Source organism: Atractosteus spatula, chromosome 4, assembly GCF_055471065.1.
Source record: "Atractosteus spatula isolate fAtrSpa1 chromosome 4, fAtrSpa1.hap1, whole genome shotgun sequence".
NCBI classification, from domain to species: Eukaryota; Metazoa; Chordata; class Actinopteri; order Semionotiformes; family Lepisosteidae; genus Atractosteus; species Atractosteus spatula.
In genome coordinates, this window is record NC_142709.1 from 11,885,214 (window position 1) to 11,898,380 (window position 13,167).

General features: G+C 34.3%; 1 protein-coding gene across 1 annotated transcript in view; it reads right to left on the minus strand.

The window, feature by feature from the left end:
- gabrb3 (gamma-aminobutyric acid type A receptor subunit beta3) overlaps nucleotides 1–13,167 on the minus strand; it is a 74,888-nt gene that overhangs the window by 30,041 nt on the left and 31,680 nt on the right. Inside the window, exons 4-6 of the mRNA XM_088913403.1 lie at nucleotides 5,091–5,311; nucleotides 2,481–2,563; nucleotides 1,284–1,421 (exon numbers count right to left, since the gene is read on the minus strand). Of these exons, the coding sequence (XP_088769529.1) occupies nucleotides 1,284–1,421; nucleotides 2,481–2,563; nucleotides 5,091–5,311 (442 nt within the window). The remainder of the gene's footprint in view (nucleotides 1–1,283; nucleotides 1,422–2,480; nucleotides 2,564–5,090; nucleotides 5,312–13,167) is intronic.

Consider the following 13,167-nt stretch of genomic DNA (forward strand, 5'->3'; position numbering starts at 1 on the left):
AAAAATCTTTTCCTTTTCCTTGTACTATGTTTAAGACCAAAACCATGTAATGCTATTCAGTTTTAGAATGGTAAAAAAAAATGACCGAAGTAAAAGCATGAAACTTCACTGCTGGTACTGTATAAAATAAATGCAGATGTACTGTGATGAAAAAGGCCAACAAATAAATCTAAGTAACAATGACCTATTAAAATATTTGAAAGAGTATAGTTGATTACATTTTGAGTATGTACTGTATGTGCACTCTTGCTACTGCTAAAATGGGAACATTAGAGAATGGCTGCAACTTCGCATGAGTAAGTGATTTAGTATTCAGGTACCAGCATGTACTGTAATACACATCAATAGTGAAAAAAGAGGTGCAGCCTCTCAGGGCACAATGGGTGATAAAATTACAACTAGTAAGGATTTAGCATGCTCTACAAGAGCATTTTTTCCCATCTGAAATGGGGGTCTTTTTTATGTTTTCATTTTTTCAGTTTTCTTTTCCAAATTGAAAAGAATAAGGACTGTGTCATAAATAATAGTTTCTCACTGTTTGTGAAGCAGTTGTTAGCAACACACACATTTAGAGGAGAGGCCCCCTTTACATTTTACAGTATGTACAGATGCCTAGTCCATGTTTTTGTGTTTACTTGCTCACATCTCCAATCTATGATTCCCAGCACAGCAGAAAATCAGTAAAATCCAAGGAAACTCCACTCTGTCTTTTTTTTGCAACTTGTAAGAAACAAGGTAAGGAACAAAATCCTCTGTCCATTTGATATAAACTGCAGTTTCAAAGTGTGTTTCCATCCAAATCACCGTGAGGCAGAAGGAAGATGTCAGTGATTGTTTGTCTGTTGTGGAGAAATATTGGCCATATTTTGTGTCAGACAGGATCAGAAAAGTGAAACAAGTTTTAAATATTTGATTATGCCTCCTCCTTAAGCTCTTCTGTCTTTGTATGGGCAAGTTAAATCCTCTACATCTTTCCATTTTCTAATTGGTAAGCAATGAAGCAATAGATGCAAGGTAGGGTACACCCTGACAGGACACCAGTCTATTGCAGGAACACAAACACAGACACTCACATTTGGGCCATTTTTCCCAGAATCCAATTGACTTATCAACTCCATGCAGTTAGCATCCCCGGAATTGAACCTAGGACCCATGGTGCTGCAATGCAGCAATGCTAACCACTGCACCATCATGCAGTGTGCATTTATAGTCAACCATCTAAATGTTATTGAGATTTATGTTATTTATTGACAAACCTTAATGGCAGAGACTGTGATTTTTACCTGTGGCAAAGACAACATTCTTCGAAACCAGTCGGTGTTCCACAATGGAGAATTGAGGCAACTCAATCCGGGACACACCTGTGACTGCACTGTCCCCACCTCTCCAGTAGAATTCAATATCATCTGTTGTGTAGCCATCTGGATACCACAGAAAAAAGAGAAATCCTGTAAGGTCCCCGAACAAGAAAGGTCAGCAAGCACTCTAGTTCTTGCACATTTGCATTGACATACAAATTACTGGATTATGACTAATTAGTAGGAAAATAGTATAATTGGTGCCTAAAATGCCTAAGAAAAAAAAATAGTAATTTTACATGATAATGTAGGGATGTAGCACCAATTCTTCATGAGCTAACCAATGTTGACCAATAGTTTGAGGAAAACATGTATGCCAGGTAATATACTGTACATGTACTGTACAGAACATCCATTTGCTTTTGTGTCAGCTGACATTAACAGTGATGGCAGGTAGATGATTAATGTCCATGATTCATGAAGAGCCAGCTTGAACTACACTGTTTGCATACTTCCATTAATCATATATAAATCTTCAACAACTCCAGTTTTGAAAAGTCAAAACAATGATATACAGTACAGTATGAAGTGATCACCAGTCAACTTAATAGCCCTTTCAATTTGTATGATTTGCATGCACAAGGAGTATGATACCTTGTTTTTAACATAGGTCAACATATTCCAAGTGTTTCTGATAGCATTTCTGACATAAAAAATAATTGAGCACTTTTGGAAACCTTAATGTGTAGCGCTTAAGAGCATTAAACAATGTCAGTCATTAGTTTCAACAAGAAAAAAACAATGCTTTTCATAATTAAAGTGGGAGTACTACTTTAGATGGAAAATCCCAAATTGTGTATTATATAAAATAATAGGTCTCACTCCAACACTCAACATTTAGTTTTATTTCCAATGCACTTCTTCCCACATTTCAGTATGGATCTAGTGATAGACCCAGTTGAGCATAATAAAGTATATGTATCTTAGTGCCTGAGTCATACAGTCTGGATTTCACTATAATGTTGAATAAACTGGGAATAAGTGAATATTAAAGAAATTATAAATACAAACTTAAAAGGACAGCAAACATCAATTATTATACTATTATTAGATTGGTTGTAATATTAAAACATGCAACAGCTTCCTGATTTATGCATTCACATGTCTTTGTGGACATCTTACAGCTTTCTATTTCCAGGGTGCAGTTCTGTTCGTCCAGTGGGTACCTCCTCAGATCCATCATACAGGCAGCTGTTGTTGTGATCCTAAATCAAAATCAAATTTATGGAGACACCTTTTAAAAAGTAACCAAGGAAATGAACCTTTTCTTGTTTATTTTCAAGCCGTCTGACTTGGAAGTGACCAAGACAAAAGACAATGTGTGCACTGGACAAGCTCTGTGCCTTTTGTTTAGCTCTGTTATTAAATATGTTATCCATGAATTGAATGTGTTTTTGTTTAACAAGGCACTAGCCACCTTCACAGATTTAATTACCTTATTGATATGTCCTGCCTTGCAGTGCGCAGTGCTCAGAGTTACTGCACACAAATGCACACTGAGGAATTCACATTTGCATCCCAACCACCTCTGATATTACTTTGGTTTAGTTATTTGTGAAAAGAATAAACCTTCAGCAACTATTTGTGAACCACATACTGTATGTTGCTGTGAATTTTTTTGTAAAGCATATGAATTTTTATACTAGTGTTGTGGGTTTTAGAGAAAATGTAATATTAATATTTCAGGTCCTGGTAACATAACATCAGACCTTAGAAATTATATCAACAGTGCAAGTGTTCCGATTTCTCAACATCTACAGTATATGCAGATTTTGTCCAGGCATTCCAGATCCATGTGTATGAGACCATTACATAGGAATCGCTTCTATTGTCATAGTCACAGTCTTCAAATATCCCTGATTACTGGTGTCAAGCATTGTCTTGTAAAATATGCAATACTCAATTAATAAAAACATGGTGTAATGAATGCACCCTATTAAATACTTACATACAAACTTTCCAAGTGGGCCTGCTTACTCCTGCCAGGAAGGAGTAGCATTCATGTACTGTATGCTAAAGTTCAAATCACTGCAATTCACAGTCTGAAAAAGTGACTTGGACTTCACTTTATTCAGGGAGCTTACAGTATATGGTCATGTCAAGTGATTTTTGCAATATATCTCCTTACTAACCATGAACAGAAATTCTGACATAGTTTTCAGGTCATAGGTGAGGTTAATCTCATTGGAGATACAATCATTTGATTCACTTCAAGCAGAAAAAGTAATAGCAGGAATATTTATTTTTTGCATTGTGGTAGTGCCTACATATAATGTAGTAGGAAACAAACGCACAGTCTCATTGCATTTACAGTACAAACAGCTGTCCTAATGTCAAAATGGTCCTAAGTCATTTTAAAACAGAAAAATTATCTCGCAAATAAATGTATTAGTAAGGGAAGAGCATGCAAGAAGACTTTTCAATGAGATCAGACAGTGAATACACATTGTGATGAAGTCAAATTAAATAGTTTTGCCTTGGATTAATTTCTCTGAAAATGTTGTTATGTCCAGAAAAGTCTGGAGAGAGATTCAGAAGATATAATGACATGGATAATGTCAGTCACAAAAGAACTTCTCAACACAGCTTGTGATGGAGGGAAAAAGTCATGGTGGCACAACACCTTTCTCAACACCTTTTTAAAGGTTTACAACAAACCTTTCAGGGTTTCTGTATTTTCATGTTTAAGAGAAGCAGACATAAACTGAACTGTTCCTACTATAGATACTCTCAGAGTCCTAGAAGGCCTACCAAGATGAGTCAACTTGTTTGTATACATTTAGTATTTATTACATATAATTAGATGTTGTGCAGAAAACAAGCCTGACATTAATCCATATTTTGATAAAGTTATGTTTTATGATGATATACGCTTATTACAGTGGTAACTGTACATTGCTTCAGTTTAATACATTTGTATGATTTAATTTATATACTGTATCTTTTTTATCTATTTTTATTTTGTGTAGCACAAGTATTGTTTTAGAACAGCAGCAAAAAATGGAAATCCTATGATACATCACTCACGCCATGGTTTATATGGTATTTACCACAAAAAAACATGCTGAATATAAAGTATTCTAAATAAAAAATATAGATCAATTAGCATTTTATTAGCAGACTCAAAGCTAAATGAAGAACAAATCAGTCTTTTCAAAGAAAATACATGAAAGTACCACTTAAGTGTGCCATTTAGACATTATTTAGAGATTGTTTAAAAAGAATTATTTCTTTAAACAGATTTTACAACTGCTTTGTTGTGGTATTTTGACATTGCCTGATTACTGTTTGATCAGATGATCAAAGCATCACTTATTTAAAGTGAAATGGGTGTTAGTGTTACACAAAGTAAATGTACAGTACATTTTGCATTGACCTTTCAGTGTTGCAAGACACAGTAGCATCCTTCTTTGCAGTGCTAATTAAACACTTTGTCTAACCAATGAATTTTCAGTGGTTCTGTTAGTCTTTACTGTAACTGCAGGGCATTCCCAATATAGCAAACTATAGTATAAATAGATAAAACCTGACTGTTGACACTGCCTGTGAGATTAAGAAACACTGAGCCTGTCACATGTTCTCTGCAGGCTTTCCCTGCAGCTGAAGTCTGGAGTTATATAATATATTCAGCCACAGCTCTCGTACAAAATCCCCTCAGATGTAAATGTCAAGAGTACTAATGAATTGCAGAGAATGATTTTTTATCTTCACTTCCCGTTTAACAATACCAACCTCAGGCCATATAACACTGTACCATCTGGATGTAGGCGAATCATCCGGTTTTTCACTGTAACGCCATGGACAAAGGATTTCTTATCATTTAAAAAGTAGGTGTCAGGCACCCACAGCTGATCTGCTACCCGGTTATCAAGTGTCAGGTTTAATGGGATTCCTGAATATGCAAGCCTCTTGTCTCTCCAGTACTGTTGAAAGTACATAGTCAATGTGTAATCCTAAAATAAAAAAGAGAAGAAAGAATGATATTAATTTTTTTCCCTGTCCAAATTATAGAACAAGCTTTTCTTGATCTTCTAAAAACTGAGGAATCAAATTAGGACACCCTACACAGAATTCCTGTAGCATTAAACACAGATTTAATCTTGATAATGTATTTTTATTATATATAAGATTCTAAACACAAACTATGGTGCTAGTCACTAAAAGAAATCTTTAATCTAACTAAATAGTGGCCATATTTCTTTTTCCAACAGACAGCAGACCTGACATTGACAAAGCAATATTGCACTTATGCTTTAATTCCTTTAATTCCTTATTGTAATATGTTTTTGGCATTTGGCCACTATTTACTTGAATCAGGATTCATTCCCTTTATGTAATCCTCTAAACAATACACAACATATGTGACCTTGGCCATTAGGGAAAATATTGCTCAGTCCAAGAGACAGTCATCCTTCTGTTGAAAACAAATTGTGTTGCTAGTGGTGTTTGCAATACAGAATGGAGGAATAACACACAATGTTGTGTTACATGGTACTGTATATACTGAAATGCACAAATAGGAAAATCCAGAAGAAAAGTTGTTTTCTCTTTCTTTTTTGTCATCTTAATTCAGGCATCAAGATGGGAGTGTCACTTCTTGGTTCTAAAACTCACTGATTGTACATTCTTTTGCGAAAAAGATTCATTTATATGCTTTACATGCACTACCAACTGTTATACAGTATGCCTCCATGAAAAACTTTTGGAAATGGAACTTACCATGGTAAAGTATTTTATATGATAAAGCACTTCACAAAATTAAAACTAATCCCGATTTAAAGTCCAAAAAGTATGGCAGAATCAAATTTTAAACTTTTCAATTCTGGAAAAAAAAACATTTACATTTTTTATCTAGTGATAAAGCTCTAAAACTTTCACCATTAAAAAGCACACCTGCATTTCGTCTAACTAGATGTTTGGCTTTGAACTGCTATTTAGAGCTCGACCATTAATTTTGTTCTTTACTGAAGCAAAAGAAATAAATTAAATCATCCATAGCTCGTACAATGCATGCAGTTCAAAGCTTTCATTGCAATACACAGGTTACATGTTTTGGATTTGCTTTCTTTACCACTGTCAAGAGCTGTTGACTCAGGGGGCTTCCTCTAGAGAAGACCGGACTAAACCTTATCGAAATGAAAGCTATAACCCACAGACCAGAGCTTGGAATAGATTTTATGTTTGTCAAAGTGTTATTTAAAGAACTGCCACATAATGCTTTGCGAGACTGTGTTGTAGGATCCAGGCTACATTCTACAGACATATTGCATCTTCATTAAGGTTCAGTGCACAGCTCGCTACAAAAGCCTGGATACCTAGGTGTCAATGAAGGATAAAACTTATCAATTTGTTTCACTCTTAAGACAGTACATACAGAAAAATCCCTCCTCAATAACATTCCTTTAGTTTAACTGTTAATTAAGCAATAATTCACAATTTAATAAAACTCCTTTATAAAACACATTTTGCGATAGTTACAATATGCCTCACTCCACAGAATGTCACCATCATCAGCAAAAATAATGTAATCAGTAAGTTGGCTCCTGAAATCCAATAGAAAAATGTATCAAAGCAAAAGATGTTTGAAAACAATACTTTTTTTTCTTTTAGGATGATTTTTGAAGATTGTAACAATTAAGATGTATATTAAATGATTTTTTTTGTAATTTAGTTTGGTTTACATCCTGAGGGAAATTAAGACCTAGCACTCTGTCCTTTAAGATGTTGTAAACTGTTAGCATAAGAGAGCCAATTTAAATCTCATTTAACATCATCTGTTTGAAAGTCTTTCTTGTCTTATTATTTCACTTACAGGTAGCTACTCGACTACCAAAAGAGCAAAATGGGTCATGTCTTCTCTCATTTGCAACCTTCCTTATGTTTTTGGCATGTGTACTTTTACAGATACCGTATTGGATTTTAACTGAACCTTACTGATAATTTAGCTTTTAAAAGAAGTTGCTTGATTCCATTTATGATTGCACCTTTGATGTAATTTAAATGTTTAATTGGCTTTGCTACCTGAGTTTAAAAGTGTCTGAAAAAGAAACAAAAACTGACTTATCATTCAGTTCAGCAATCAGACAACCGCTAAACCATTTAGGGAAGGTGATACCACTTTATACTGCCTTTTTGTTCTCCTAATCCATTTATAAATGACCCTGCTTTAAAAGGAAATGCAGTCATGAAAGCATGGAGCTGTGGTGAATTAATTTAACAGATTTTGAATATTCAGCAGTTTGTATCAAGAAAGCATTTTTTCAAGGATTTAGGTCTCAGAGATACATACCTCAAAGTACATACAGTGTATGCTGGAACAAGTTGTTTATAATTTAATCATCTAATGTTCCTTTGGGAGCTTGGTTCTATTAATAAATCCATCAGAGGTAATAATAAATTAACTTTGATATGATGCTTTCCATTATGCTGACTAATAATATATAAATAACTGATAATGGTTACTACATTAAATTGGTATAGTGTATCAGAAACCAATTTGGAAACTGCTTTAGAGTCCATGCTTTCCTGTTAAATTATTCTATTTCATGTTTCAATCTGTTGACACATTCATGGTATTTTAATCAGAACTGTTTACATTACATATTACATACATATATATATATGTTACATACATATTACAATATTCACTGCTTTGAGATATCCAGTTGTAAAGAGACAAGTGATACTGCAAAAATAAAAAATGCAAACGAAATCTGCTAGTATTTCTGTTAATTAAAAAATCTAACACGTTTGGCAAAGTCACAAACACAGAGAACAGCATAGTGACTCTCAATCTTAAAAGTTCTTAGTCTTAATGCAGAACTTATCAAGTATTTCAGGTGGGTAGCTGCATCAACATGCATAGTCTTCAAATGAACAAGTAATAGGTTTATTCCATGCTGAAAAGAAGAGAGAGAACAGAATGTTTCGGCTGTGAAGCTTTCTTCAGGTATGAAGAAGGCACACCTCACACCTGAAGAAGGCTTCACAGCCGAAACGTTGTGTTTTCTCTCTTCTCTTTTCAGCATGAAATAAACCTATTACTTGTTACTTTTCAAATATTTATGCATTTTTGTCTGTTACATACAGTAATTCAGAATTCATTGTTTGATTTGATACACTTCTGGTTTATATTTCAGTATATATGAAAGAATAAAGACAAACCATACGCTTGAAATAATGTTTTTTGTTGTGTTTTTTTAAAATGTAATTAGCATTAGAAGTTCATCCTGTGATTAAGTTTATATATTCTTTTCAGCAGCAGGTATTTGTTGTGATCAACATTTTTAATGGATTTTCAAACATAGACTGATAAAAAAAACAAATTAGAACAAACATCAACAATACAGTACCAATACAATACAGTCATACAATTTTATCCAAATACTCATGGAATACTAATTTAATACATATCAATGTAGAATACACTATACAGTATGTGTATTTATTTTAAAGAAAAGAAGCATACTTTGAAACAGCTGTGAAAATCCATTACCCAGATTGAATTGTTTTTAGGTTTCCCTTATTTATTCCAGAGGTTGTACATTCTAAGTTTACACTATATTGAAAAGTAAGTATTCAGTATTTATCTGACTCAGTGTATGGGCTCAGCTGTGAAGCTAGCAAAAAGCAGTCTTTTCTGAATTAAAGTAAAAGGAACATAACAATCATTATTCCACAAACACAGGCAAGGATCTAGTTTGAAATGTACTGTCCTATGTAACAATTAGTTTGACCACTGAAGTACAGACGTGAGTCCAGAAGTTGTGGATAACTGGATTTTTCTAAAACATGTGTAATACAGTTCCTACAAAATCTGACATAGTGTACACACTAAGCTTGTAATTTGTCCCACTCTGAACCTTTTATAAGGTGTGACATAAAGAACATCTTATAAATTAGTCAACAAGCTGGTGACTGAGTTTTTTGAGGCTGTAATCAGATTAGACCATTCCATTCCCAGTTCAGGACCAATTCCTCCCTTTCCATCTCCCTCTCCCATATCGCTTTTATTTGCAACTTCTTGCATATACACTCCTTGAGTAATTGTTACTGATCCTTGTTATCTGGCAGCTGGATCAATCCATCTTTCCATTGGATGTAGTGGCATGTTCCATGGCACACCATAAGCCTTTATTACTTATCGAAATTTTAAATAAAGAAAATAAGAAAGCCTGGGAGATTGTATGTACTTTAGATTTCTTGAAATGTACAGTACATAAACTTGTCTCACCATAAACATCTTTATCTTATTTATGCCCTTTGAGCTCTATGATATGTATGTGAAAGGCTTGCGTCAGTCTGTAAATACAAATTATGCCAGATAGGAGATATCCAAGGAAATTTAGAAGTGCTATTCATTATCTTTTCTAACTTTTTCCAGGCTTAGTGTGAATTCAGGATAATATTCCTAAACGTGAGTGTGGCTTCACTAAGGAAACGTCTATAGATCTCCACTGCACTTTAGACTCCTCATCCATACTGTAGGTAAGGGACATGCTTTCATGTTCTCAGATGACTTATGCAAGGGGTTCAAAAAGAGATGGGACACCCTTGGCTTGTTTCTCTGTGCAGCTAAAGAGGAGATGATTGACAATTGCCGATAAATAAGGGGAACAATACAAAGTCTTTATCATGGAAATACTGTAACATTTGAACCAGACCTAAACTGTTCTAAAACCTCCTATCAATAAGATTATTCCACCCTGTCAAAGACTTTTTGCATCAAGGGACACAACACAATAATTTGGGAGAATATTAGCAATGGTGATAATATGCAACAACCTGGGTACTGTATATTGTTTGAAGCAGTTCTCTCCCTCATAAAGCCAGTTTCATGTATTAATTTGTCAGATTGTCATCAATGACATCACCAGATCCTTTTCATATACTGTAGCTTAACGGCAATACAAATTACTGATGCCATGCGGTATTTTGAACATTTCACTGGCTCTTTATATGTTTTCAACAAAAGAGTAATCAAGCTGTTTTCTGGCCCCCATGAAATGAACAAATCTCCACTGCTCCATATTTAATGGATTCCAAGATCAGAGGGCGCTGCTCATCACATAAAGCTACTGCAGTCATAATTCAGGTGGAATTCTGTTTAGCCAAGATCAGCAAATGTTTTTTACCTACTGCACTTAATCTCTCCTTAACTTGTTTTTTATATGCTACAGTATCTCAAACTGAAAAAAAAAACCCTGCACAAACACTGGCAGCATAGGCTAAATGAATCTGTCCCACCACTTAAAGCTGAGTGGTGATTACTCAAGAGTCTTCATCCACAAAACACAGGCGTAACCAAACATCAGTCTCACATACACATTTTCTATGAAAGCATATGAACTCCTGTGCATTGAATGTGCACCCTTAACTATCTATGAAAACATTTTTTATGAATCCATAAGAAACATCAAGGTGGAGTTTGCATGTTTTCCCCATGTTCTTGTGGGTTTCCCCTGGGTGCTCCGGTTTCCTCCCACAGTCCGGAGACATATTGGTATTATAACTGACTTCTAGGAAGATTGTACCTGGTGTGAGTGTGCGCGTGTCTGTCTATGTGTGCCCTGCAATGGACTGGTGTCCTGTCCAGGGTGTGCCCCACCCTGTGCCCATTGCTAGCCAAACAGTTAGAAAATGAATGGATGGATCTTCTTCAGAGTTCTTAGACAGTTCTTTGGTTCTAAAGAAAGATTTGTAATGATTTAACACAAGCACTGGGGTCACCTCTACAAACAAAATGTTTGCATTGACATATTTATTGACTCTACCTCTTTAACTACATTGTATTTCAAACAAAAGAGCAAATCTGAAGAGAAGCCTGTAGGAGTTGATTTGGGATGTTTAAATGAATCTCTCTGTTGACAAGGATATTTCATAAATAATTGGAGTACTTTAAACTTTATTCAGGATAGAAGCCTTCAAAACAAACCACTCATTGAAACAAGTGCCACTCAGACTATGCAATAATTAGTGTTAATGGTAAATTTCTATGCTTATGCACAATATTTTGAATATCATGTTTTCAACTGGTGTTTTATACACAGTTGCTAGCTGACCCCATTCAACTTGAGACTTTTATACAGGACAGGCCTTACATGTGGCCTCTAAACTGAAAATATAATTTGTAAACTTGGCAAAATTATGTAATTGGTTTATTCACATTGTGACAGCCAAAGATTTAAAGTCTGAAAAATGTCATCAAATGCATAATATGGTTAACTATGAAATAAGCGCAATAAAATAATAGTATCAACAAAATATTCAAACTATACATTTCTTCCCAGTTAACAATTTTTTTTCCAAGTAACAATACACTAAATTTATTTTAATATTCATTAGTGGTATCTAGACAACATATTTCTTTTAGAAAACGAGTAAAGTTTAAATTACATGTCGATATGTTTTAAGGAGGCGAAGTCCAGTTTTGTCTGAAAGCGTCCAGTTTATCTCCCTCAGAAATCCATCTACAGTAAGTTTAATCGTCACTTTTAATTCCTGGGAATAGATTAAAGAAGATAATCATATATGCTTGAAGGAATCTTTGGAAAAGAAGAAATGAGCATCTGATGTTTCAGTAGATTAGAGCAGTAGATCTCAAAGTGTGGCCCGCAGACCGACCTAGTCATAAAGCAAGTCTACGCTGTTAAGGCCAGAGGAAAGAATATTGTAGTGTCCACTATGAAGGGGCTCCCCCTAGGAGCACGGTTAAGAACTGCAAGAAAATAGTTGGACTGTTAATCTAGAGAAAGTGATTTATGATATTCTGAATTTTGCTGAGTTGACACAGGTATTTTAGAAATGGCCCATAGGTTAGATAGTTTCTCTTTATTTCCTTATTTCCATGATAGACACAAACAATTCCTGAAGGTAAGCACCATGTGTCAGTGTTGATAAAATTTATGGAATAGTACATAAGTCATTTTTCTTATTCTTATTTCTCACACTGAACAGTGCTCTTTTTTACTTTTGGGATTGAAAACTAATTATGCAGTATAATTATGTTAATTCCAATTTTTTAACTTGATATCCTGTTTAATCAAAACAGTGTTTTATAAATAAGCAAAGGGTTTTTCTTTACCAATTCAATGTTTTTAAAACGTACACAAGAGAACACAAAGTTCTAATATATGAACAATTAAGTGAAAGTAAATAAATAAGTACCTACTGTAGTTTACTTTTCTCACTTAAAGGGTTAATTAATATTAATAATAATTAATAAGTTATGTCAATATTCTTGCCTCAGTCATCAGGAAAAGACTGATTGGGAATGGTTTTCATGGAGAATAGCCTGGCAGAAACTACTGCTCTCTAAAATGAACATTACACCTGTCTCATGTTTGACAAAGAGCACCTGGGTGATCCACGAGACTACTGGAAGAATTTCACTCTAAATACGAGTCATAAATTGAACTTTTAGGCTGGAATAAAAAAAAAACATTTGGTTTGGTGAAGACCAAAAACTGTCTTCCAACAAAAGAGGCTAATCCTGTACTCTACTGTATTTCTGATACATTTAATTAGGTTATTAACAGCTTTTATTAAGACTTTCATGAAGATCTAATTAAATTTTAGGTCTAAAATATTGGAAAATATGGACCAACCAACTGAGTTTTTGTAATAAAGTGGAATAATATCTACTGTATGTACTGCGGATGGGCCACCGAATTTTTAGGCAAGGTGAATCTGAATGATTGAAAAATAAGCAATTGAGTTGGTCTGGAGAACTGAAAATCACTCTGATTTTTTTGCCACTCTGATTTAGTCTATTTTTTTTACTTATATGAAAATATAATCTGAAAATAAG